This window comes from Podarcis raffonei, chromosome 12 (genome assembly GCF_027172205.1).
Source record: "Podarcis raffonei isolate rPodRaf1 chromosome 12, rPodRaf1.pri, whole genome shotgun sequence".
Classification (NCBI taxonomy): domain Eukaryota; kingdom Metazoa; phylum Chordata; class Lepidosauria; order Squamata; family Lacertidae; genus Podarcis; species Podarcis raffonei.
In genome coordinates, this window is record NC_070613.1 from 4699207 (window position 1) to 4722947 (window position 23741).

The 23741-nt window shown below is 46.6% G+C and overlaps 1 protein-coding gene across 1 annotated transcript in view; it reads left to right on the plus strand.

Moving 5' to 3' along the window:
- The first annotated feature begins 1613 nt into the window (after positions 1–1613).
- CCDC12 (coiled-coil domain containing 12) overlaps positions 1614–23741 on the plus strand; it is a 38462-nt gene continuing 16334 nt past the window's right edge. Inside the window, exon 1 of the mRNA XM_053409445.1 lies at positions 1614–1740. Coding sequence (XP_053265420.1) covers positions 1648–1740 — 93 coding nt within the window. The 5' untranslated portion in view covers positions 1614–1647. The remainder of the gene's footprint in view (positions 1741–23741) is intronic.

A 23741-nucleotide genomic window follows, 5' to 3' on the forward strand; every position in this document is an offset into this window, starting at 1 on the left:
CACCATAATTCAAAAGCAATCCCCTTCATGTCTTGCCATGGCGAAGGGGCTTGAATAACTCAGAGAAGCTATGAGCTAGGCCGTGCAGGGCCACCCAAGATGGACAGGTCATAGTGGAGAGTTTTGACCAAACGTGATCCACCTGGAGGAGGAACCGGCAAACCACTCCAGTATCCCTGCCAAGAAAACTCCATGGACAAAGACAACAGGCATATATGCATGCCTACTCAGAAGTAAATCCCGGTGAATTCAATGGGGCATATTGGCAGGTAAATGCAAACTGACTAAATCAAATAATAATAAACAAATAAGAGTGCATTGGTTCACAAGCTTATCCATGGTTGTTGTTGTTGTTTTGCAGATGTTAGCCTCAATTATGGTGTTATTTATATATTTTGTAAAATGTAGACATCCTCCCTCAATGGCAAGTTAGTGGCGCAGCAATAAAACTGCTAGCACATTTGCCAAGCGAAGCAGGGTCCAGTATGGTTTCAGCCGGGTAGACCGTGTCTTCAATTTCTGCATTGCAAAGAGGGGTTGGACTAGATGTCCCTCAGGGGTCCCTTCCTACCATTCTATGATTCCCTGCTGGCTTCTCTCACCGTCAAGCTGCCCTGACATTGACCACTCACAATGAAACATACGTTGTGGATATTTTCCCACATTTATCATGCTATTTTTGTGATATACAAATGACATGAGAAAACTTGGGGGGGAAACCATAATATGGACAAAATTTAAGAAAACAAAATTAAGTACTGCGCTAGATGATTGACTGGGACGTGGGTGGCGCTGTGGGTTAAACCACAGAGCCTAGGGCTTGCCGATGAGAAGGTCGGCGGTTCGAATCCCCGCAATGACGGGGTGAGCTCCCGTTGCTTGGTCTCAGCTCCTGCCAACCTAGCAGTTCGAAAGCACACCAGTGCAAGTAGATAAATAGGTACCACTCCGGCGGGAAGGTAAACCGCCTTTCCATGCACTGCTCTGGTTTGCCAGAAGCGGCTTAGTCATGCTGGCCACATGACCCGGAAGCTGCACGCCGGCTCCTTCGGCCAATAAAGCGAGATGAGTGCCACAAGCCGAGTCGGCCACGACTGGACCTAACGGTCAGGGCTCCCTTTACCTTTACTTTAGATGATTGACTAAGTGGTAGATGCATGATGGAGTGACGGGAAATTGTTAGAAATTCAAGAAGAATGTATTGTGATGAGATGTACCATATATTACTATTTTCTTTTTTTTCTTCTGGATTACTTTTTTGTTTGTTATTTCTTTTTCATCTTAATAAAGCGTATTAACAAAAAGAAAATTTGGGGGAAACGCCCCAGTGCAAAGTCCCTCCTGAGTGGGGAAAGCGCTCTGTGCATGGTCAGAGGCACTGTGGCTGAACAGACCCCTCCTCCAACCAAAAGGGCCACCTTCTTCTCTCTTATGCCCCAACCTACACTAACCCCTCTCAAAATAAAATTAAATCCTCCTCACAACTTTGTACCCCTCCCCCACTTTTCCTCCGATCGATGATCTCTGCGCTCCGCTCGCCTCGCCTCCCTCCGCACTCACAACGCCGCCCATCGACCACTCGGCTGTCTCCTTCCGCGCGCCGGGCCCTGCGCTCCGCCGCTCTGCGCCTGCGCACTAGGGGCCAAGATGGCGGCGCCCGGTGGGCTGCAGGAGGAGGCGCTGAAGAGGAAGGAGCGGCTGAAGGCTCTGAGGGAGAGAACCGGGGCGGCGGCCAGGCAGGTCGGCAGGGGGAGCGGAGCGGGGAGAGGGGTTAAGGGCGGCGGCTTCGGGTCCGAATGGGGCGGGGGGGGGAGCAGGGCCGAGGCCGGCTTGGCGTGGTGGGAGAGCAGGAAGGCAGCCCTGGTGGATCGGGCCCCGAAGCTTCCCCTCAGCCCTGTGGATCCCGAGGAGGGGGGGGAGGGGCGAATGACCGTCCCTGCCAGGTCACTTTTTGTGTCCCCTTCAAATAATTTTTATTTATTATTATTATTTTAGTTTATTGTTAATTTTCTACTTAATGATATATCACCACATCAATTTTTCCCACTTTACCTCCCTGGCTCTTTGGAGCCTATTGTTTTAAGCAGGCTTCCTCAACCTCAGCTCTCCAGATGTTTTTGGCCTACAACTCCCATCATCCCTAGCTAGCAGGACCAGTGGTCATAGAATCATAGAATCATAGAGTTGGAAGAGACCACAAGGGCCATCGAGTCCAACCCCCTGCCAAGCAGGAAACACCATCAGAGCACTCCTGACATATGGTTGTCAAGCCTCTGCTTAAAGACCTCCAAAGAAGGAGACTCCACCACACTCCTTGGCAGCAAATTCCACTGTCGAACAGCTCTTACTGTCAGGAAGTTCTTCCTAATGTTTAGGTGGAATCTTCTTTCTTGTAGTTTGGATCCATTGCTCCATGATGATGGAGGGATGATGGGAATTGTAGTTTCAGAACAGCTGGAGGGTCGAGTTTAAGGAAGCCTGGTTTTAAGTAATAAAACCCTTTTTCCCTTATGGGGTATCCAAGAGCCCATATAGAGTCCTTTTGTAGGTTCTCTATTGGTAGGAGAAAATAACAGAGACCAACTAGAAAATATTGAGAAGCAAAGCAGCTAGGAAGCCTGATCTTTATTAACTGTTGCAACAGAGTGCTCGCCCCCCCCCCCGCCACCCCCAACGCAGGAGGGAGGAGAGGAACCCAGAACAAAGGTGTGCAAGCCCTTATATAGACATTTTAAATTGCCCACGCTGGAGTCCAAGACCACCCGAAGAAACATCGTACATACATCGCAGAAGGAGTGTAGCTCAATTCCACCCCCCAGGTACATCATACCTACATCACAGAAAAGGCGGTCTACAACAGAAATCTGAGTGGGTTGTTTTTACCCTGTCTGCCATGTTACATTTTTTTTTACACTATCTGAAGAAGTGTGCATGCACACGAAAGCTCATACCAATAACAAACTTAGTTGGTCTCGTAAGGTGCTACTGGAAGGAATTTTTTTGTTGCCAGGTTACCTGTTAATGGTCACTTTGACTGGATTACCTGGACAGCCTGGCCATTCTTTTCTAATGATAATACTTAATTCCTGAGGCAGGTCACAGGCTCACCCAATTCACACCTTAAATGTGCCCTTAAGGCAGGATTTGTGAGGACAGAGACAATGGGAAGGTTTCTGCATTTCCTTCAACCTTGCTGAGAAATATTTCAAGTGACTGAAAGAGTCAAAATGGTTTTAGGACTTTTCCTGTGGGTTTCAGGCATGTGGTTTTATATATTTATATATGTATTTGCTTGGTACATTTGTGAACATTATATGTAGCAGGAACCCCGCCCCCCCAATCATTCAGTTTGTACAAACTTCACTCACACTCACACTCACACACTACATACACTACACTTCTGTTATAAATTCATAGAAAATCAACCATACATCGGATTTGCACTGTTCCACTTTTATTTTACTCCATGAAGGAAGGACTACAAAATGGGGAAGGTTTGATACAGGGCACCCATAATCCCTTCAGCATACCAGCACATCCACAGGAGCCCTGCCCAGTTGCTATGCCAACCCTGATGGTCCTAGACAGAAGACCATCAAGATCACAAAGAACTTGCATATGGGAGTGGATTCAGCACAGACTGGAACAAAGGACAATAATCAGCTCTTCCCTCTGGGGGCAGGAAACTGCAAACTCCCCTCTGTCACCTGGAAAGTACTCATGGGGAGGGGGAAAGGGGGAACCAGCCAGGTGACAGGACACTCAGGTTACCACCACAACTCCTCCCTCAACCCCTCCTTTCTGTGATGTATGCATGATGTTTCTGGGGGTGGGCTTGATCTACAGGATGGGAATTTCAAAAGTCTTTATAAGACCTTGCACGCCATTTTTTTCCTGTGTCCTTCCTCTCTCCTGCAAGTGAGGGGAGTACCCTGTTGCAGCAGTTCAATAAAGGCCAAGCCTACAGGCTGCTGTTTTGCTCCAAGTTATCCTAGTTGGTGTCTTTGTTTTTGTCCAAGGGAGCCCTCGGATTTTTCCGTTAACAATATATATATATACATAAATGTATGACGTAAACTTTCTTATAACACTATCAATTTCCTTCCCCCATGATTTTCTAAATTAACTTTTATATCAGTGCTTAGGGATGATGGGAGTTGTAGTCCGTCAACATCTGGGGACCCAAGTTTCTCAAGTCTGCATTAGTGGAAGGATTTATGCTTGTGTAATGGCACATGGCCACTTTCCTCCCCCAGGGTGTGCCCCAGGGTCTCCCCAAATATGCTCTGAAGGAAGGGGGAACCCTCAGAACAGATTTAGGAGGTTTGTGGGGGGAAGGAAGTATGGGAAGTTCTGTTTTACATGCAGAAATCCTTGTATTAGCAGAGCAAGTGGCTAATGCTAATTTGGATACAAAGTTGTGATTCCTTTTGGAAAGCAGGTGTGTTTATTTGTAAGACACACAAAAAAATGATTGCCAAATCATACATACATAATTTTATTTGTAAGCCACCTTTCCACAGCTCATACCACGCTCAAGTCAACTTGCAACATGAAAATAAACATAACTACAATGTAACAAAAGTAGTCATTAAAAATATGCAGTTAAACTGAACAGTTTGCACAAAAATCACAACAATATCTGTAATAAAGATTAAAAACCCCCACAAACTTCAACACCCCAACCCAAGAGTCTTTTCAGCTTAAGCTTTTGTAGCTGGATTCAGTCCTGCCCTTCCAGGCCAAGTGAAAAAGGCCTGCAGGACAGGAGCAGACCCTCAGGTCTCACAGCCAAGATGGTTTTCCACATGATACTGAATTAAAAGGGTCCTTACTCTGATGTATGTACATTTAAAGGGATTCCACACAGATGATGCAGCAGATTTGTGCTTTTTCGGTTGCTTTACAGGGAATGGCCAAAACTCACAAGTTAGGGGATTTTGACTGGTCCTGAGAGATCTGCATTGGCTCCCAGTATGTTTCCGAGCACAATTCAAAGTGTTGGTGCAGACCTTTAAAGCCCTAAACAGCCTCGGTCCTGTATACCTGAAGGAGCGTCTCCACCCCCATCATTCAGCCCGGACACTGAGATCCAGCTCCAAGGGCCTTCTGGCGGTTCCCTCATTGCGAGAAGTGAGGTTACAGGGAACCAGACAGAGGGCCTTCTCGGTAGTGGTGCCCACCCTGTGGAACGCCCTCCCTTCAGATGTGAAGGAAATAAGCAGCTATCTTTAGAAGACATCTGAAGGCAGCCCTGTTCAGGGAAGTTTTTAATATTTAATGCTGTATTGTTTTTAACACTCAATTGGAAGCCACCCAGAGTGGCTGGGGAAACTTTTCAGCCAGATGGGCAGGGTATAAATAATAAATTATTATTATATTATTAGTAAAACTCAACATTAAGAAGAATTTTCTGGTGGTACAAGCCATTGGGTAGTTGAATAGACTGCCTTGGAAGGTGGTGGAGTCTCTTCGTTGGAGGTTTTTAAGCAGAGATGAGATGGCAACCTAGCAAGAGAGTTGTAGTGGTAGATTTCCTGGATTGCCAAAGGTTTGGACTAGAGTCTTTTACCAGCATTAATGGTCTGTGTTACTCAAACTAGAAAATTTTGTATCTTAAATTGAATGAGAATACCAAAACTCAAGCCTCAGTTATGAGATTTGGGGCACAGGAAGTGAATGGGAATACATAGGGCAGGCACCCCCAAACTCGACCCTCCAGATGTTTTGGGACTACAATTCCTGTCATCCCTGACTGCTGGTCCTGTTAGCTAGGGATGATGGGAGTTGTAGTCCCAAAACATCAGGAGGGCCGAGTTTGCGTGTGCCTGACATAGGGTATGGGGGACTTGGATCTCCTGTGATCTTCAGAAATGAGCTCTAATGTGTTTTAGGGGTGGGTGGGGAGATGTAGTAACTTTTGAAGGCCTAGAGGTAGGGTTTTGGAATCCAGGAGCATGTGAACAGCTTAAGGTGCCATGATATGAAGAATTTGAGGAGGCAGGGATTTCTGTATGGTATCTCTTTGATGATATAGTACAGGCACGTCCAACTCCCAAGAGACTGTGATCTACTCCCAATACAAAAAAACTGGCAGTGATCTACCCATTTTTTTCAGGGGGAAGCCAAAGTTATAGAGCTTTTTTTGGGGGGGGAGCCAATGGATACCCCTAGCGCAGGGGGCGGGAGGAGGCATCATTGATAGACCGCGATCGACTACGAACATGAGGTGATCTACCAGTTGATCGCGATTAACCTGTTGGACATGCCTGATATAGTATACATATAGTATATGGTCAAGAGAAAGAGACACTTCTCTGGACCAGAAACCCTGGGTTCAAATTTCTGTTTGGTTCTGAGTGTGCTCCACCCCTTTATTTTAATTTCTGGGTGATAATACTGATAAATAACTTGCAGATTGATCGTTTATCTGTATTACTGGCACAGTGTACACATACCACTTTAAACACTTTAAAAGCACTCAACGGAAACTCCCCATTTACACGCGTTCAAGGCATACGTGCATTGCCACGAACCTGGAAGTGGTACAAAAAGTGGCAAAAGCAGCTCTAAAAAAGCACGAAAACAATCGTGGGAGCCCTTGCACCGACCTTTGAGGCCTGTGGAGATTTGGAGTTTGAGTGATGAGGTTTGGAGGGAGCGGTTGTGCTGTTTCCAGGCTTTTTCGATCTTGTTCCCAATACAGTATATGCAATTTCACTTAAATGCCTTAGAACATTTACCCTGCATAAATAGGGAGTTTGCCTGTATAATAATTTCTTGTTGTTTAGTCGTTTAGTCCAACACTTCGTGACCCCATGGACAAGAGCGCGCCATAATAATTTAGTAATATTTATTGGGCATTTTCCTTATGATGGAAGGCATAAGCATTTGGGACTTCTTTTTTTGGGGGGGGGGGTGAATCCTGAGGAGTTATGCTTGACGATTATGAATGGTGTAGCAAGGCAAAAAGAATTTGTCTGCTTTGAACCCACCAGTGAAAATGACTGGCAGTAGATTCAGTTGCTGATGAAGAGTATCACTAGAAGTTCCTTTGAAAAAAGAACTTCCAAATTCACAAAGGAATAGATCTGTCAGAGGCTATTTGCTAAAATGGAAACCTCCCTTGTTCAGAATACTTTTGATAATCTGGTACTAGGAACTAATAGGACTCCGTTAGCTCCATCATTCCTCAGCTGTGAACTGCCGGGAGCATCTAGCTGGCTACTATTGGAATACCAGGCTAGAGTAAAATAGGCAGTCCATATGTTTTCATGATTTGAACGCTTTATTCCAGATCTTCTCAGGGCACACCTGTGTAGGTTTAGCATTGGGTACTTCATGCATAACCTGTGTACCATTCTCAGGGCACACCTGTGTAGGTTTAGCATTGGGTACTTCATGCATAACCTGTGTACTATGACAATATCTGCAATATATCCTGAAATAACTTGATAACGTGAACTGACTTGGTGATTCTACATTGAGGAGGGGGGATTCCATTGGCCTCAGCTGAGGCCATGTAGTGCTTGTTCTCTCACAAGCTGTTGTCTACTTCACATCTACGCCGTCATGGAAGAGCGCTGCTTTTGTCCCTTGGAAACCTTTTATTTCTTAATTAAAAAGAAATACGATAGCTGAAGGTTTGCTGGCGCTTTCCTTGCTGCCAGTGCCCCCAAGAAGTTGCGGCTTCTATGAATTATCCATGTTAGGAATAAAGTGATCTGTCAAGATAAACCGCCTACCCCTACAGCTCATCGTTTATTAATAGCCTGACTAATAAAGTTTCTGACAGCTTGGGAAAATGGATTGCTTCAGGCCAGGCGGTTCAGCCTCTCAGACCAGGTGGGCCACAGCAGTACTTTGACACAGAACCCACGAGCCACACACTGAATTAAATTTCCATATCGTGAGTTAAAGTGTTCACAGTATAGCTAATATTATTTAATATACACAATATATTTAATAGAATATATGTAATCAAATGCACAATTAATAGATTTAATATACTTATTTAGCAAAATTAATAACGCAGACATTGAGGATGGGGTATAAATAAATATTGTCACAATAAATTATTTTAGACGGCTTGTAGTCAAAATGATTCAAGGCTTTGGTGAAGCCAGTAAATAAACGCAGCCCATGAAGAAGAAGAAAAGTTCACATAGTTGTGGGGCCAGTGCTCAAAATATGCCAGGGATAAAATCCCACGTTGCCCAGTTGCAACCATACGGAGATCTCTAGATGCCAGGTTGACAACTGACATCTCCATCTGGCTGGATGGCACTGCTGCAATCCTGTTGTTGTTGTTGTTGTTGTTGTTTAGTCGTTTAGTCGTGTCCGACTCTTCGTGACCCCCTGGACCAGAGTACGCCAGGCACTCCTGTCTTCCACTGCCTCCCGCAGTTTGGTCAAACTCATGCTGGTAACTTCGAGAACACTGTCCAACCATCTCGTCCTCTGTCGTCCCCTTCTCCTTGTGCCCTCCATCTTTCCCAACATCAGGGTCTTTTCCAGGGAGTCTTCTCTTCTCATGAGGTGGCCAAAGTATTGGAGCCTCAGCTTCACGATCTGTCTTTCCAGCTGCAATTCTAGGCACACTTTTTTGAGGATAAGAAAGCTCTGGATGCAGCGGTTCTTACTTCCAAGCAAATAACAACAACAACAACAAAGTTCCTTGAAAATAAAGGAAAAATAGCGCCTAGACCATGGGTAGGCAAACTAAGGCCTGGGGGCTGGATCCGGCCCAGTTGCCTTCTAAATCCGGCCCACGGACAGTCCAGGAATCAGCGTGTTTTTATATGAGCAGAATGTGTCCTTTTATTTAAAATGCATCTCCGGATTATTTGTGGGGCATAGGAATTCGTTCATTTTTTCTCTCCAAAATATAGTCTGGCCCCCCACAAGGTCTGAGGGACAGCGGACCGGCCCCTTGCTGAAAAAGTTTGCAGACCCCTGGCCTAGACAGTCCATTTTGACGATTGTAACCTAGGTTTAAGTTGCCATTTGGTTATATACGGTGGAGCCTTGGGTTACGTACCATCCTCCTTGCAAATATTTCTGGTAACAAGCTCCACTAACCAAGGAGCCCCTAGTTGTGAACTTTGCCCCGGGATGCGAGCGGAAGTCGCGCGCCGGCGGTGCGGCAGCAGTGGGACGCCCCATTAGCGGAAGCGTGCCTCATGTTAAGAACTGTTTTGGTTTAAGAACGGATCTCCAAAATGAATTAAGTTTGTAACCGGAGGTACCACTGCAGCTGGGTTTCTAACTCTGGCGCCCACCCGCACCTGGGCTTTGCCGCTGGACGAAGAGCTCCCAGGTCAGTGTGTCGGGCTGGCCAAGAAGGAAGATGTGGCTCACCTTCGCTCCGCCAGGTGAGAGTGGGCGAGTGGGCAATGAGCTGCTGCTGGAGGCGGCTCTGGAACAGCCATGCCACTGACGCTGCTAGTGGGAGCCCAAACCAGCGTGGCACAGGATCGCTCCCTCGGCTGCTGTGGGAAAGTGCTGTCTGCAGACTCCCCTCTTCCTGTCACCTACCAAGGGCTGAATGTTGGATCACCCAGCGTAGACTAAAGCTTCTGTTTTTGCTTTGGGGGAGTTCCTGTTGCATCTTGGTGACCCGATAGGCTCCAAAAGACACAAAATACAGTGGTGCCCCGCAAGACGAACGCCTCGCAAGACGAAAAACCCGCTAGACGAAAGGGTTTTCCGTTTTGGAGGCGCTTCGCAAAACGAATTTCCCTGTGGGCTTCCTTCGCAAGACGAAAGCCCATAGGGAAATCTCTGGGACAGCAGGGAAGCGCAGCGCGTCTTCCCCACTGTCCTCAGACCTCCTCCGAAGGCTGGCGGTGGGGCGGAGAGACCTCCTCCCGCCGCCAGCCTTCGGATGGCTGCTCCGAAGGCTGGCGGTGGGGCGGAGAGACCTCCTCCCGCCGCCAGGCTTCGGAAGGCTCCTCCGAAGGCTGGCGGTGGGGCGGAGAGACCTTCTCCCCGCGCCAGCCTTCGGATGGCTGTCCTGAAGACTTGCGGTGGGAGGAGGGTTTTCCTTCCCACCGCCAACATTCAGAATGCTGTTCTGAATGTTGGCGGTGGGGAGGAAAAACCCTCCTCCCACCGCAAGCCCCGGGAACAGAGGAGAAGCGCTGCGCGCCTTCCCCTCTGTTCCCGTACCTGTCCTGAAGGGTTGCGGTGGGGAGAAAAGCCCTTCTCCGCACCGCCAGCCTGGCAAGCGGTCTCCATAGGAACGCATTAATTGATTTTCAATGCATTCCTACGGGAAACCGTGCTTCGCAAGACGAAAAACTCGCAAGAAGAAAAAACTTGCGGAACGAATTAATTTCGTCTTGCGAGGCACCACTGTAAAGCCTAATGCGAGTCACGTTCCTCACGGAGATGGTTTTTTTTTGTCCAGGCCTTATTAAAGGGATGACACTCTGTTCAGCTGTGCATTTCCTGTTTTCTTTCCTGTTTTCACACTGCATGAGGAAGTGGAACAGCGTCTTCAGGCCACGTTAAGCAGAGCCCCAGAGAAAAATAGGAAAGAGAACGCTTGCGTTGGTGTGATAAGGTCTGTGGTTTGCTCCGCGGAGCTAAGGCAGGAAGTGAAGCTCTTGCGTTGCTGCCTGATTTCGGAATACAAATGATATCTTTCCATTTTAACAACCAATGCCTGGTTTCGCTGGCTCATGAAACACTTTCTGCTATCTTAGCAAATGATCGTTATGAAGGCTTAGGCTGGGTAGTTTTTAAGGGAAGGAAATGCATTTTTTAAAAAAGTAATTGACTTATTTGGATTTTAAATTGCATTAAAAATAAAGAAAAGAAGCTACAGCAACAGTCCCTGTACAAAGGAAGAACTGCATGTACAGTGGTACCTCGGGTTAAGAACTTGATTTGTTCTGGAGGTCTATTCTTAACTTGAAACTGTTCTTAACCTGAAGCACCACTTTAGCTAATGGGGCTGCCTGCTGCCGCTGCGCCACCGCTGCACGATTTCTGTTCTCATCCTGAAGCAAAGTTCTTAACCCGAGGTACTATTTCTGGGTTAGCGGAGTCTGTAACCTGAAGCGTATGTAACCCGAGGTACCACTGTATTGCTCTGCTCGCATGTGGCTCTCAGAAGGCTGTTCAGAAGTGCTAAAGGGATACATATGGAGATAGAGTGGTGCCTCGCAAGACGAAATTAATTCGTTCCGCGAGTTTTTTCGTCTAGCGAATTTTTCATCTTGTGAAGCACAGTTTCCCATAGGAATGCATTGAAAATCAATTAATGCGTTCCTGTGGTCAAAAAAAGTCCAAACAAAGCCAAATTTGGTACAACAAGAGTTTATTAAGTGCTCTTTAAAGTCACACATACTGTAAAGAGCATTTCAAAATTCAAACCCAGAATTTTTTTAAAAAAACAGCAGAGTGGCCCAATAGTCACAGAAAATCATAAAAATGCAGGAAAAAAACACACAAGCTTCCAGATTCTTGCAAACCCCTCCCCAACTGTTCCCCCAGTCATCCAGCACACAGAAATTCAAATCCAGATTTTTTTTTTTTAAAACAGCAGAGTGGCCCAATGGTCACAGAAAATCATAAAAATGCAGAAAAAAACACACAAGCTTCCAGATTCTTGCAAACCCCTCCCCAACTGTTCCCCCAGTCACCCAGCACACAGAAATTCAAATCCAGAAATTTTTTTTTTAAAAAAACAGCAGAGTGGCCCAATGGTCACAGAAAATCATAAAAATGCAGGAAAAAAAACCAAGCTTCCAGATTCTTGCAAACCCCTCCCCAACTGTTCCCCCAGTCACCCAGCACACAGAAATTCAAATCCAGAATTTTTTAAAAAAAAAACAGCAGAGTGGCCCAATGGTCACAGAAAATCATAAAAATGCAGAAAAAAAATACACAAGCTTCCAGATTCTTGCAAACCCCTCCCCAACTGTTCCCCCAGTCATCCAGCACACAGAAATTCAAATCCAGATTTTTTTTTAAAAAAAACAGCAGAGTGGCCCAATGGTCACAGAAAATCATAAAAATGCAGAAAAAAACACACAAGCTTCCAAATTCTTGCAAACCCCTCCCCAACTGTTCCCCCAGCCACCCAGCACACAGAAATTCAAAACCAATTTTTTTTAAAAAAAACAACAACATGGCCCAATGGTCACAGAAAATCATAAAAATTCAAAAAAACCCCACACAAGCTCCCAGATTCTTGCAAACCCCTCCCCAACTGTTCCCCCAGCCAGCCACCACACAGAAATTCAAACCCAGATTTTTTTTTAAAAAAACAACATGGCCCAATGGTCACAGAAAATCATAAAAATGCAGAAAAAACACACACAAGCTTCCAGATTCTTGCAAACTCCCCCCCAACTGTCCCCCCAGCCACCCAGCACACAGAAATTCAAAACCAAAATTTTTTTCATCTTGCGAAGCAAGCCCATAGGGAAATTCGTCTTGCGAAGCAGCTCGAAAAATGGAAAACCCTTTCGTCTAGCGAGTTTTTCGTCTTGTGAGGCATTCGTCTTGCGGGGCACCACTGTAACATTAGACCTTCTTCATGCCAGTGACCTTCCCTGGTCCAGCGGCTTTTCAAATCTTGGTGCATGCTTTCAACTTAAGCGAGTTTAGTAAGGCCCTTGTTTTCGGAGGTTTATGCCTCACTTGTTTCCACACCCCTGATATCTGCGGCTACAGGACTCCTACTTTTGGAACTGCCCTGTGGAGTGTTTTCCCAGTCCCAGATTGCAGCCTTTATATACTTTAGCCGGGTTTGTGGTGCTGTATGCATGCTAGAAATATTCCCTGCTGGTAGCATTGCTGCCTCTCTGTGGCATGGGACAGGAGAACTTTCCAATCCAGCCAGTTGTAACATTTCTTGAGCAACCCCGAAGCCACACGGTTCACATTCCCTCCCTCCTCTCTTCTGCAGAATCTGGGTCTTGGCAGCAGAGCCTTGCTCAGAGTTAAAGAGAAACTGTGCTAACAGAGGGCAGAAAAGGTGGCGAAATCTCTCTCCTTGAGCGCAGAGGACGTGACAGCTTTGGAAACTTGCTATCGTGTTTTTTAGATCGGTTGGCGCCAGTCTGTGTACTGGTATAAATAAAGAAGCAAAAGAGGGCTAGATGTGGATAACAAATGTGGAGCAAGGCTGCGAGACAACTTTCTAAACGCATTTTACAAGTACATGGAAAGTGAGGAATTTTATAGCAAAGTGCCTTCCGTGTCTAAGAACTCATCCTGTATTCTTTTTTCCAACCCACCCACTTAACTTTTCCAGTCTTGGCTATTTCTCTCTTTCTGGATTCACCTTCTAGTCATTGTTTATAGGGGTCAGGAAAAAAAAGAACTGAAATTTAGGCCAGGGGTAGCCAGCATGGTCCCCTTCAGATGCTGTGGACTCCCATCATCCCAGACTGCTGGGAGTTGTAGTAAGAGTCTTAATGTTCTACCGACGGAGCACCTAGCGACTTGCTTTTTAATCCCTTGGCCAGGAAAGCCTTGTAAAAAGTTAAGATGCCAGGTTTGTGCTCAAGGCCGAAATACGTTTCAGCTTCTTACATTCTGGCATCAAAATATAATGGGTGTCCAGGTAACCCGGGGCCTAGCACAATTGATCCTTTTGAATTCTGGTGCTGGAGGAGACTCTTGAGAGTCCCATGGGCTGCAAGAAGATCAAACCTCTCCATTCTGAAGGAAATCAGCCCTGAGTGCTCACTGGAAGGACAGATTGTGAAGCTGAGGCTCCAATACTTTGGCCACCTCATGAGAAGGGAAGACTCCCTGGAAAAGACCCTGATGTTGGGAAAGATGGAGGGCACAAGGAGAAGGGGACAACGGAGGACGAGATGGTGGGACAGTGTTCTTGAAGGTGCCAACATGAGTTTGACCAAACTGCGGGAGGTAGCGGAAGACAGGAGTGCCTGGCGTGCTCTGGTCCGTGGGGTCACGAAGAGTCGGACACGACTAAACGACTAAACAACAACAACAAGCACTTTGAAGATCCATGCAGTAGTGGCTGCAATCTTGGGCAGCAAATTCTAAACATGCCTTGACCATTTTGTCTGTCTCTCAGATATTCTCCTCCTTAACAGCCTGAGCTAATGCAACCCTTACATTCAGTGCTAGCTGATTTTAGTATTGGAGGATTAACCTTTCGGCCACCAAGGTGGCTCTTGCGGCACCTAACCATCGATGCCATAGAATTGGTTTTCCTGGTCGTAGCCAAGTGGCCTGGTGTATTCTTCTGCACATATCTGAGTGGTTTACTGCACCTCGGTGGTTAACTCTGTTGTGTTCAGCTGGGCAGGAGTTGCTCTCAGCCAAGGTCACTTTTAATGAATGTTAGATTTCCCAGCCAAAGTTTCCTCCCTCCCCTCTTGTTTCCAGGCTTACAATCCAAAGATAGCAGCAGCGACTCCCCTTGTGAAGAGCCAGAGCTCCTCAAGGAATTTCAGGTTTTGAAAGGACAAAATCAAATGCCCATGAAGAGCATGTTCTCTTTTCTGCTATTAAAATGTCAACCCTGGCTTGGCTAACTGGGCCTGTATTATTGAACTGTATCCCTCGTCAAGCAGCTCTGCCTTTCCCCAGCAGGGCTTTTGTGTTTGATTTAAAAAGGGATTGTGAGGGGGGGGGCAGGTGGTAAGAGAAGACTAGGGGGAAACTAGGTTAATGATCAACTCCAAAAATGCACAGTTAGATCTGTGTCTTGCACCCAAGTGGGAATGCTTAATTAGTATCTGCGAAGCATGTGATTTACATCTGCAAACGACTCCCTGGTGTTGTTTGAAATTAACCTGTTATGTGTGTTCACATCATACGTATAAATAGCAGCTTCTGTCTTGAATATTTGTTAATATCACAGCAGTGCTGTACACGGATGGCTGTTTATAGACGGCTGAAGAGAGAGCGAGAACACAAGAACAAGCTTTTGCCCTTGAGGACCTTATAACAGGATAGGTTTGAACCCTCTCTTCTGCGCAAGCCAGGAAGAATCAGTTGACAGATTCATGGCTGGCTAACTGGTACAAGGGGGAAGAACTCACGTTTTTTAATTCTGCAGTGGGCAGGTGTGGCTTCCCCATTTTTAGCATAGCCAATGTTTAGCTTTTCACAGACATACTGTCTGGGCTTGTGGGGTGGCATGTTGAACGCAAAATCTGAGAGGAGATTTTTGGATGCCCATGTTTGGTGACAAATGGTTTCTTTTTAAATATTTGCAAATTTCCCTTTACAGTGGTACCTCAGGTTACATACGCTTCAGGTTACAGACTCTGCTTGCCCAGAAATAGTGCTTCAGGTTAAGAACTTTGCTTCAGGATAAGAACAGAAATCGTGCTCCGGCCACGCGGCGGCAGCAGGACGCCCCATTAGCTAAAGTGGTGCTTCAGGTTAAGAACAGTTTCAGGTTAAGAATGCAACTCCGGAACGAATTAAGTACTTAACCCGAGGTACCACTGTAATAGCTTTTACCAAAATCGGTTTTGGTACAGTCAAAAAAATCCCAAAAGCCATATAGAAGAAGATGCATTAACAACAACAAGAACAACAACGTAGCAAGACCAAATATTTATTATGTGGTACATAAAAATGAGAAGGCCATTGCCTTCCTCATTTGCCTGCAAAGAAACTCACAGAGATTGGTAGTCTTAAAAAACCAACATTTTTAAATAGCCTGCTCACTCACATATAGCTGTGTCAGTGATGTCAAAAAGTGCAGGTGTTGGGTGGGTGGGCGAGGTAATGGGACATCTCTTTGTTAAGATCTCCTCCTGCACTTGGCTGATTTGGCAGCCAGGTGAAGCTACCTTTTTGCATATATTTCTAACTGTTAACCACCTTCTGGGAAGGGAAAACAGCAGTGTGTCACACCGGAGAAACTCCAGAACTTTGCATGCAGGAAGGTCCCTGATTCAGTCCTTGGTAATTCCAGTTTTAAACGAACAGGTAGCAAGTGACTGTCATAATAAGTGTCAAGAGACTTCTTGCACGTGGCAGAAAGTCAGTTGTTGCACAATAAGGAAGCGAATTGAGGCCTCGGTATACATAAAAGGTAATGGTAAAGGACCCCTGACAGTTAAGTGATTCACCCTCTTGTCAAAATAGTCATGCGATTTAGTGAGTAGATCCAGTGAGTTGGCCAGAGGTACAGATACAGTGGTACCTCGGGTTAAGTACTTAATTCACTCCGGAGGTCCGTTCTTAACCTGAAACTGTTCTTAACCTGAAGCACCACTTTAGCTAATGGGGCCTCCTGCTGCTGCCGCGCCGCCGGAGCACAATTTCTGTTCTCATCCTGAAGCAAAGTTCTTAACTTGAGGTACTATTTCTGGGTTAGTGGAGTTTGTAACCTGAAGCGTATGTAACCCGAAGCGTATGTAACCCGAGGTACCACTGTACTTGTAAGGTGGGGGCAGTGAAGGGGTTTTTTTGGGATAGAAACTGCATCAGAAAATGTTCAGTTTGCATTGGAAACTGATGACTTAGAACAGCCTTCACCAACTGGCTGCCCTCCAGATGTTTTGGACTACAAATCCCATCAGCCCCAGCCAGCATGGCCAGGGATGATGGGAGGGAGTTGTAGTCCAGGCTTCCTGAACCTCGACCCTCCAGATGTTTTTGGCCTACAACTCCCATGATCCCTAGCTAGCAGGACCAGTGGTCAGGGATGGTGGGAATTGTAGTCTCAAAACATCTGGAGGGCCGAGGTTGAGGAAGCCTGCTGTAGTCCAGAACTTCTAAATGGGGCGCCATGTTGGCGAAGGCTGCCCTAGAAAGGGATCTGCTTTGGCATGTTTATTTTACTGTATTTTTTGCTCTATAAGACTCACTTTTTCCCTCCTAAAAAGTAAGGGGAAATGTGTGTGTGTGTTATGGAGCGAATGCAGGCTGCGCAGCTATTCCAGAAGCCAGAACAGCAAGAGGGATTGCTGCTTTCACTGCACAGCAATCCCTCTTGCTGTTCTGGCTTCTGAGATTCAGATTTTTTTTTCTTGTTTTCCTCCTCCAAAAACTAGGTGCGTCTTGTGGTCTGGTGCGTCTTATAGAGCGAAAAATACGGTGCTTGACTTTTATAAACCAAGTTAAAGACTCTGAAACTGCCAAGCTTTCATAGGACGGTATTTGCAGTTGGCGCCCATTCATTGTTGCTGGTGAACTTAGAAAATGGAAAGTTTTCTGTGCAAGAATGAAGCACTGGCCGGTGGGGGAAAATCCTGCCTCTCATTGCTGAGCGGAGATCGAGAGGTCATAGCTCAGTGCCGGAGCATCTTCCCCAATGTGGAAGGGTCTCAAGATTAATTTTTGGACCTCTCCATTCAAAAGATTTGATAGCTGGCAGTGAGAAAGGGCTTTGCCCAAAGTCCCACCTTATGGTACTTAGGCCTTGAAGGACCAGCGGTTTGAAAGAAATGAATCCAAAAATGGTGCAAGTATAACATTAGTATCTGTGTCTTTATTTACTTTGGGAGTGTGTGGTGGCAATAAATCACCACGATTAAAATTATAAATAAAAGCTTCTCTCCCACCCCACCCTGGGCTCTAGTGCATATGGGGGGAAACGCCCCCTTTATTGCACAATATAAATGCCAATCTCTCCCGGTTTGTTTAGTTTTGCTGACGGGTTCTTGGCATGCATTTCAGCACACACTGCCCCCTCCACTTTTGAGTACTTGGAAATCCAGGGGAATGTTTCACTCTTTGGAGTGGCAGGGCGGAAGTTTGCAGCCTCTGATAAAGGGAGGCGATAGAATGAGCGCTGTCTGCCTGAGTTTGCTGTTTTGAGTTCTGGATTATGGCTGCTTGGGCAGTTTTTTCTTTGTCTTTTAATGTACTCTTGTAAGCATACCGGTTTCTTGCAAACCAAAGGAATGTACCCAGCAAACCTTTTGCTTTGGTCCTTTTGTAGGGGAGATGTTAGCTTTCTCCATATAAAAAGCAGATAGGCAACCACAGAGTTTGGCTGTTCTTGGTAAAAGGTAAAGGGACCCCTGACCATTAGGTCCAGTCGTGGCCGACTCTGGGGTTGCGGCGCTCATCTCGCTTTATTGGCTGAGGGAGCCGGCGTACAGCTTCCGGGTCATGTGGCCAGCATGACGAAGCCGCTTCTGGCGAACCAGAGCAGCGCACGGAAACGCCGTTTACCTTCCCGCCGGAGCAGTACCTATTGTTCTCCTTGCACTTTGACGTGCTTTCGAACTGCTAGGTTGGCAGGAGCAGGGACCGAGCAACGGGAGCTCACCCCGTTGCGGGGATTCGAACCGCCGACCTTCTGATCGGCAAGTCCTGGGCTCTGTGGTTTAACCCACAGCGCCACCTGCAGAGTTTGGCTGATCTTGGTAGGCAACCATCATTAGTAGCCTCCTGCAAATCTTTGGGCGCATGTAGAAGACACTCTATCCTTCCATTTTTTTCTTTCTCTCTATTTCTCTGTGTTGCTATCTCATTTTCACATTGCATTTCAGAGACACTCTGGAGCAGTAGGAATCTGTTGCAACTTATTAAGTGTTTCCAAACCCCAGCATGAATTGAGACGAACTTCCCCTCAAGGGTCTTGTTTGGTTGATATGCAGAGAGGTGTTCCTGGGTTCCTGAGCCACATAGGATCTCACAGGTCTAAACCTTAGACTTGATCTCTCTCCCTGCACCTCCATCATCAGCCCTGTTGTTGTCCATCTTCCTCGAATGTTTCTGCCTCGCTGGAATGTGTCCTTGAACACTGATAACGCCTCTTCCTTGCCTGGGCGGTGAATAGAGGGGTGTGTGCAGAAACTAGACTGCTGTACAAAGGCAGTGTTAGAAACTCAGATACAGTGATACCTTGGTTGTTGAACTTAATCCATTCCAGGAGTCCGTTCAACTCCCAGAACGGTTCGAAAAGCAAGGTGTGGCTTCCGATTGGCTGCAGGAGCTTCCTGCACTCAATTGGAAGCCGTGTCGGACGTTTAGCTTCCAAAAAAGTTTGCAAACCAGAACACTCAAACCCGTTTGCAGAGTTCGGGAGCCAATTTGTTTGACAAACTAAGCCGTTCGACAACCAAGTACCACTGTATATAAGCTAGGTGTCAAATGGCTCCTTAAACCAAGTTTACAGTTGCCAAAATGGAATGTCTGGTTGCCATTTTGGGGAAAGACAGCTCTAAAGTCTTATTTTTCAAAGGATGGACTCACTGTGATTGGTTCTCAGTGAAACACCTGGCTGGTTCAGAGGACAGCCTTGAGCAAGGTTTAGAGAACTTAAAGATGAAAAGTCACTTGATTCAGGAACAGTGCACATATTGGCCTATTCCTGCCTCTTAATGGTGACACAGACCACCCATAATGTAGGGCTATTCTTTACAACTGTGGGCAAGGCAGTTGGGTAAGTGAAGACAAGCGACAGCGATTAGCTATAACATCGTTCACTGCTCCTGCTCAGGCTGCGCAGAGAAAAAGCATTTTGGTTCCTGAAATTCATTCTGACCGTGCAGATAAAATATACCTTAACTGATAGAATTCTACAGGATGGTGTATTAGCGTCTGAAAACGGCCCAGAGCCAGTGGTTGATAGCTAGGTGCAAAATGCGCCTGGGAAATTTCGAACACTGTACGAAGGGTAAATGTTGCCTTGGTTCCGAGCACAATTCAAAGTGTTGGTGCTGACCTTTAAAGCCCTAAAAGTTCTCGGTCCAGTAGACCTGAAGGAGCGTCTCCACCCCCACCATTCTGTCTGGACACTGAGGTCCAGCGCCAAGGGCCTTCTGGCGGTTCCCTCATTGCGAGAAGTGAGGTTACAGGGAACCAGGCAGAGGGCCTTCTCGGTAGTGGCACCCGCCCTGTGGAACGCCCTCCCATCAGATGTCAAAGAGAAAAACAAATACCAGACTTTTAGAAGACATCTGAAGGCAGCCCTGTTTAGGGAAGCTTTTAATGTTTAATAGACTATTGTATTTTAATATTTTGTTGGAAGCCGCCCAGAGTGGCTGGGGAAACCCAGCCAGATGGGCGGGGTATAAATAATAAATTATTATTATAATTATATTGGTTCCTCCACACACTTTTGGCTCTGGTCCTGCCTGAGTGGTTGCCCATAAGGGAATGTGTCCCTCAGTTTGAAAAAGCCCCCTCACACAACCCAGACTAAAAGAAGCAAGAGACCGCTTTCCTTTCTAGCTGCCGCTTCTGCCTCAACCCCATCACCTGTTTGTTCCGCTGTGCAAAGTCGTAATATTCAGGCTGCGGTTGCCATCATTTCCATAGCAACCTGCTGCGACTGAGCAAGGATTATGGCTTCAATAAGGAGTGAGCACCAGGAACTACGGCAGGCTTTTGGGCAGGCTGGCTCTTTGAAAGCAGCTAAGGAGATAAGCACATTTCCCCTTTGTAGACGGGGATTTCTGAAGGATCTTCCAGTCCTGCATGCCCTCGCACTCAGGGCAGGGGCAAAATGCAAATCCCTGACTGGTTTCAGACACTCCCGACCAATTGGCAAGCCTCTTTCTTCTATGCAGAGATTGGGTAGGAAAGATCTCAGATCCATAATTGCAGATTTCTGGGTGCCTGAAATCCACCCACCCACCCCCGTCACCTGAGAGTCCCTTGTACATTGCAGGGGATTCTGGTGGAGGCAGATGGGTCAAGGCAGGGGGTGACCCCCAAAAAGAGAGGCCGGTTGCAGCCTAGACTACACCAGCCAGAGCCTCCCTTGACTCTTGCTGTATAACTCTTGTCTTCTGTCTCTTTCTTCATGCCAAGGCTCCAATTTGGAGAGTGTGTGTTAAACCAGCTGTGCAGGTGGAACGCCATCCTTATTGCTTAAGCTGTACATCTTCATGAAGTGACGATCATCTCTGATAGCCCATTGGCAATGATAGCCATTGCAGGACCTTAGAACTGATGGGTTACATTATTATTATTATTATTATTATTATTATTATTATTATTACTATTATTATTATTATTACTATTATTATTATTATTAATAATAATAATAATAATTTATTTATACCCTGCCCTTCCCGGTTCAAAAACCGGGCTCAGGGCGGCTAACAACAAATTTAAAACACTTACCGTATTTTTTGCTCTATAAGACTCACTTTTTCTCTCCTAAAAAGTAAGGGGAAATGTGTGTGCGTCTTATGGAGCGAATGCAGGCTGCGCAGTTAGCCCAGAAGCCAGAACAGCAAGAGGGATTGCTGCTTTCGCTGCGCAGCGATCCCTCTTGCTGTTCTGGCCCTTGAGATTCAGAATATTATTTTTTTCTTGTTTTCCTCCTCCAAAAACTAGGTGTGTCTTGTGGTCTGGTGCATCTTATAGAGCGAAAAATACGGTAATTATAAAAGCAGCATAAAACACGGTATAAAAACATGAATAACAATAAAATTCAAAAATCAGCTAGCTGCCTGAATTGGTCCTACTTCAGCCAGCAAGGAGGCCAGGGGAGAATTAGCTGTGGGGTCTCAGAGTGGGTGATCTTCATAAAAGGTGAAGGGTAAGGGAAGAGAAGGGAAATAAAAGATCAGGCCAGGTGGAATAGCTCTGTCTTACAGGCCCAATGGAAGGAGGTTAAGTCCTGAAGGGCCCTGGTCTCATGGGACAGAGCATTCCACCAGGTCGGAGCCATCACTGAAAAGGCCCTGGCCCTGGTGGAGGATAGTCTGACTTCTTTAGGGCCCGGGACCTCTAAACTATGGTTATTTATGGACCTTAAGGTCCTCTGCGGGGCAGACCAGGAGAGACGGTCCCGTAGATAAAGCTCTGGAGGATGATTTAGGGGAGGGGGTGACTCCTCCAGGAAGAAAGGTGGCAATGTTTGGGATTTTTTTCCAATCTGAGAAGAGGTGAGGAAGAAGTAACATGTTAGAAGTTTATAAAACAATGTGTGTCATGGAGAACATGGGCAGAACGAACGTTTTTCTCCCTCTCTCACAACACTAGAACACACAATGAAGATAAATGTTGGAACTTTCGGGACTGATAAAAGAAAGCACCACATCTTCACTTAGCATATGGTTAAGCCTATGGAAACCTAGACAGCATCTTAAAAATCAGAGACATCACCTTGCCAACAAAGGTCCGTATAGTTAAAGCTCTGGTTTTCCCAGCAGTGATGTATGGAAGTGAGAGCTGGACCATAAAGAAGGCTGATCGCCGAAGAATGGATGCTTTTGAATTCTGGTGCTGGAGGAGACTCTGGAGAGTCCCATGGACTGCAAGAAGATCAAACCGATCCATTCTGAAGGAAATCAGCCCTGAGTGTTCACTGGAAGGACAGATCCTGAAGCTGAGGCTCCAATACTTTGGCCACCTCATGAGAAGAGAAGACTCTCTGGAAAAGACCCTGATGCTGGGAAAGATGGAGGGCACAAGGAGAAGGGGACGGCAGAGGACGAGATGGTTGGACAGTGTTCTCGAAGTTACCAGCATGAGTTTGACCAAATTGTGGGAGGCAGTGGAAGACAGGAGTGCCTGGCGTGCTCTGGTCCAGGGGGTCACGAAGAGGCGGACACGACTAAACGACTAAACAACAACAACCTATGGAACTCCTCCCCACAGGAGGCAGTGATGGGGGGGGGTAGAGTGGGCTCTAGTGTTCGAATCGTGCTTGTGGGCTTCCCACATTTGGCCACTGTGAGATCCGGAGGCTGGACTAGATGGGCCATTGGCTTGATCCGGCAGATTCTCTCTATGTATTCTTTGGTTTAATTTTGTGAGCAGTTGAGGCTGCGTTCCTCAATTACCCAGGGCTGCAAAGTTTACCTTTTTAGGAGGGGGAAAGTGCGTCTTATAGAGTGAAAAATACGGTACCAAGGGCTGCAAAGTTTATTCACTGTATTAAACATGGTGTGCTCCTTGTCTGCCTTCCCTGTTATTTGTGCATGTGTGTTTGTGTGTGTGATTTTTAGAAAACAGGTTTTGCTGTTTGCTATCTCCTGGGTTTTGGGGTCCAATCTGTCGGATGCCTGACTCAATCGCAGAGCGAAGGAGCCGGAGACTTGGAGAGAGCGCGTGTGGCTCCACCCCCAAGCTCCTGATTGGCTCTTGTGTCGCCATCTGCCACCTGCTTGGTGTAACTGCAGCCAAACAGGACCCTTCCGCCATCTGTCTTTTGCTCACGGAACGCAACAGGCTCACCGTTTCCCTGTTCTGATTAAAAGGTCCCAGATGGCTGGTGAAACCCAATAGCGCCGTTGGAAAGGGCAAAGAAGGATTGGGGGAGGAAAAACACCAGAAGTTGGGCAGAAACATCTCTGAAATGAGAGCCAGATCTGCTGCGCCGATGAATGCCCAAAGTTCCAAGCATGGCTCACAAAACTGACACGTGGAATGATGTGTTTTGCTCTGTGCTCTAGCGAGATGGCATTTTTCTGCCCATAACAGGCTGTGCCAGGATAATTCTAAATTCTGTGCCTTCCATCACCTCGCCAGGTTGGTGCCCTGTGCGGGGTCTTCTTTCTGGCTACCTGAAAGCAAGGACCACCCGCCTCCTGGATTTGAAGGGCATCACAGCAGGCCTTCTTAAGTTTCCAAGCACAATTCAAAGTGTTGGTGCTGACCTTTCAAGCCCTAAACGGCCTCGGTCCAGTATACCTGAAGGAGCGTCTCCACCCCCATCGTTCAGCCCAGACACTTAGATCCAGCGCCGAGGTCCTTCTGGTGGTTCCCACACTGCGAGAAGCAAAGTTACAGGGAACCAGGCAGAGGGCCTTCTCGGTGGTGGCGCCCACCCTGTGGAATGCCCTCCCACCAGATGTCAAAGAGATAAACAACTA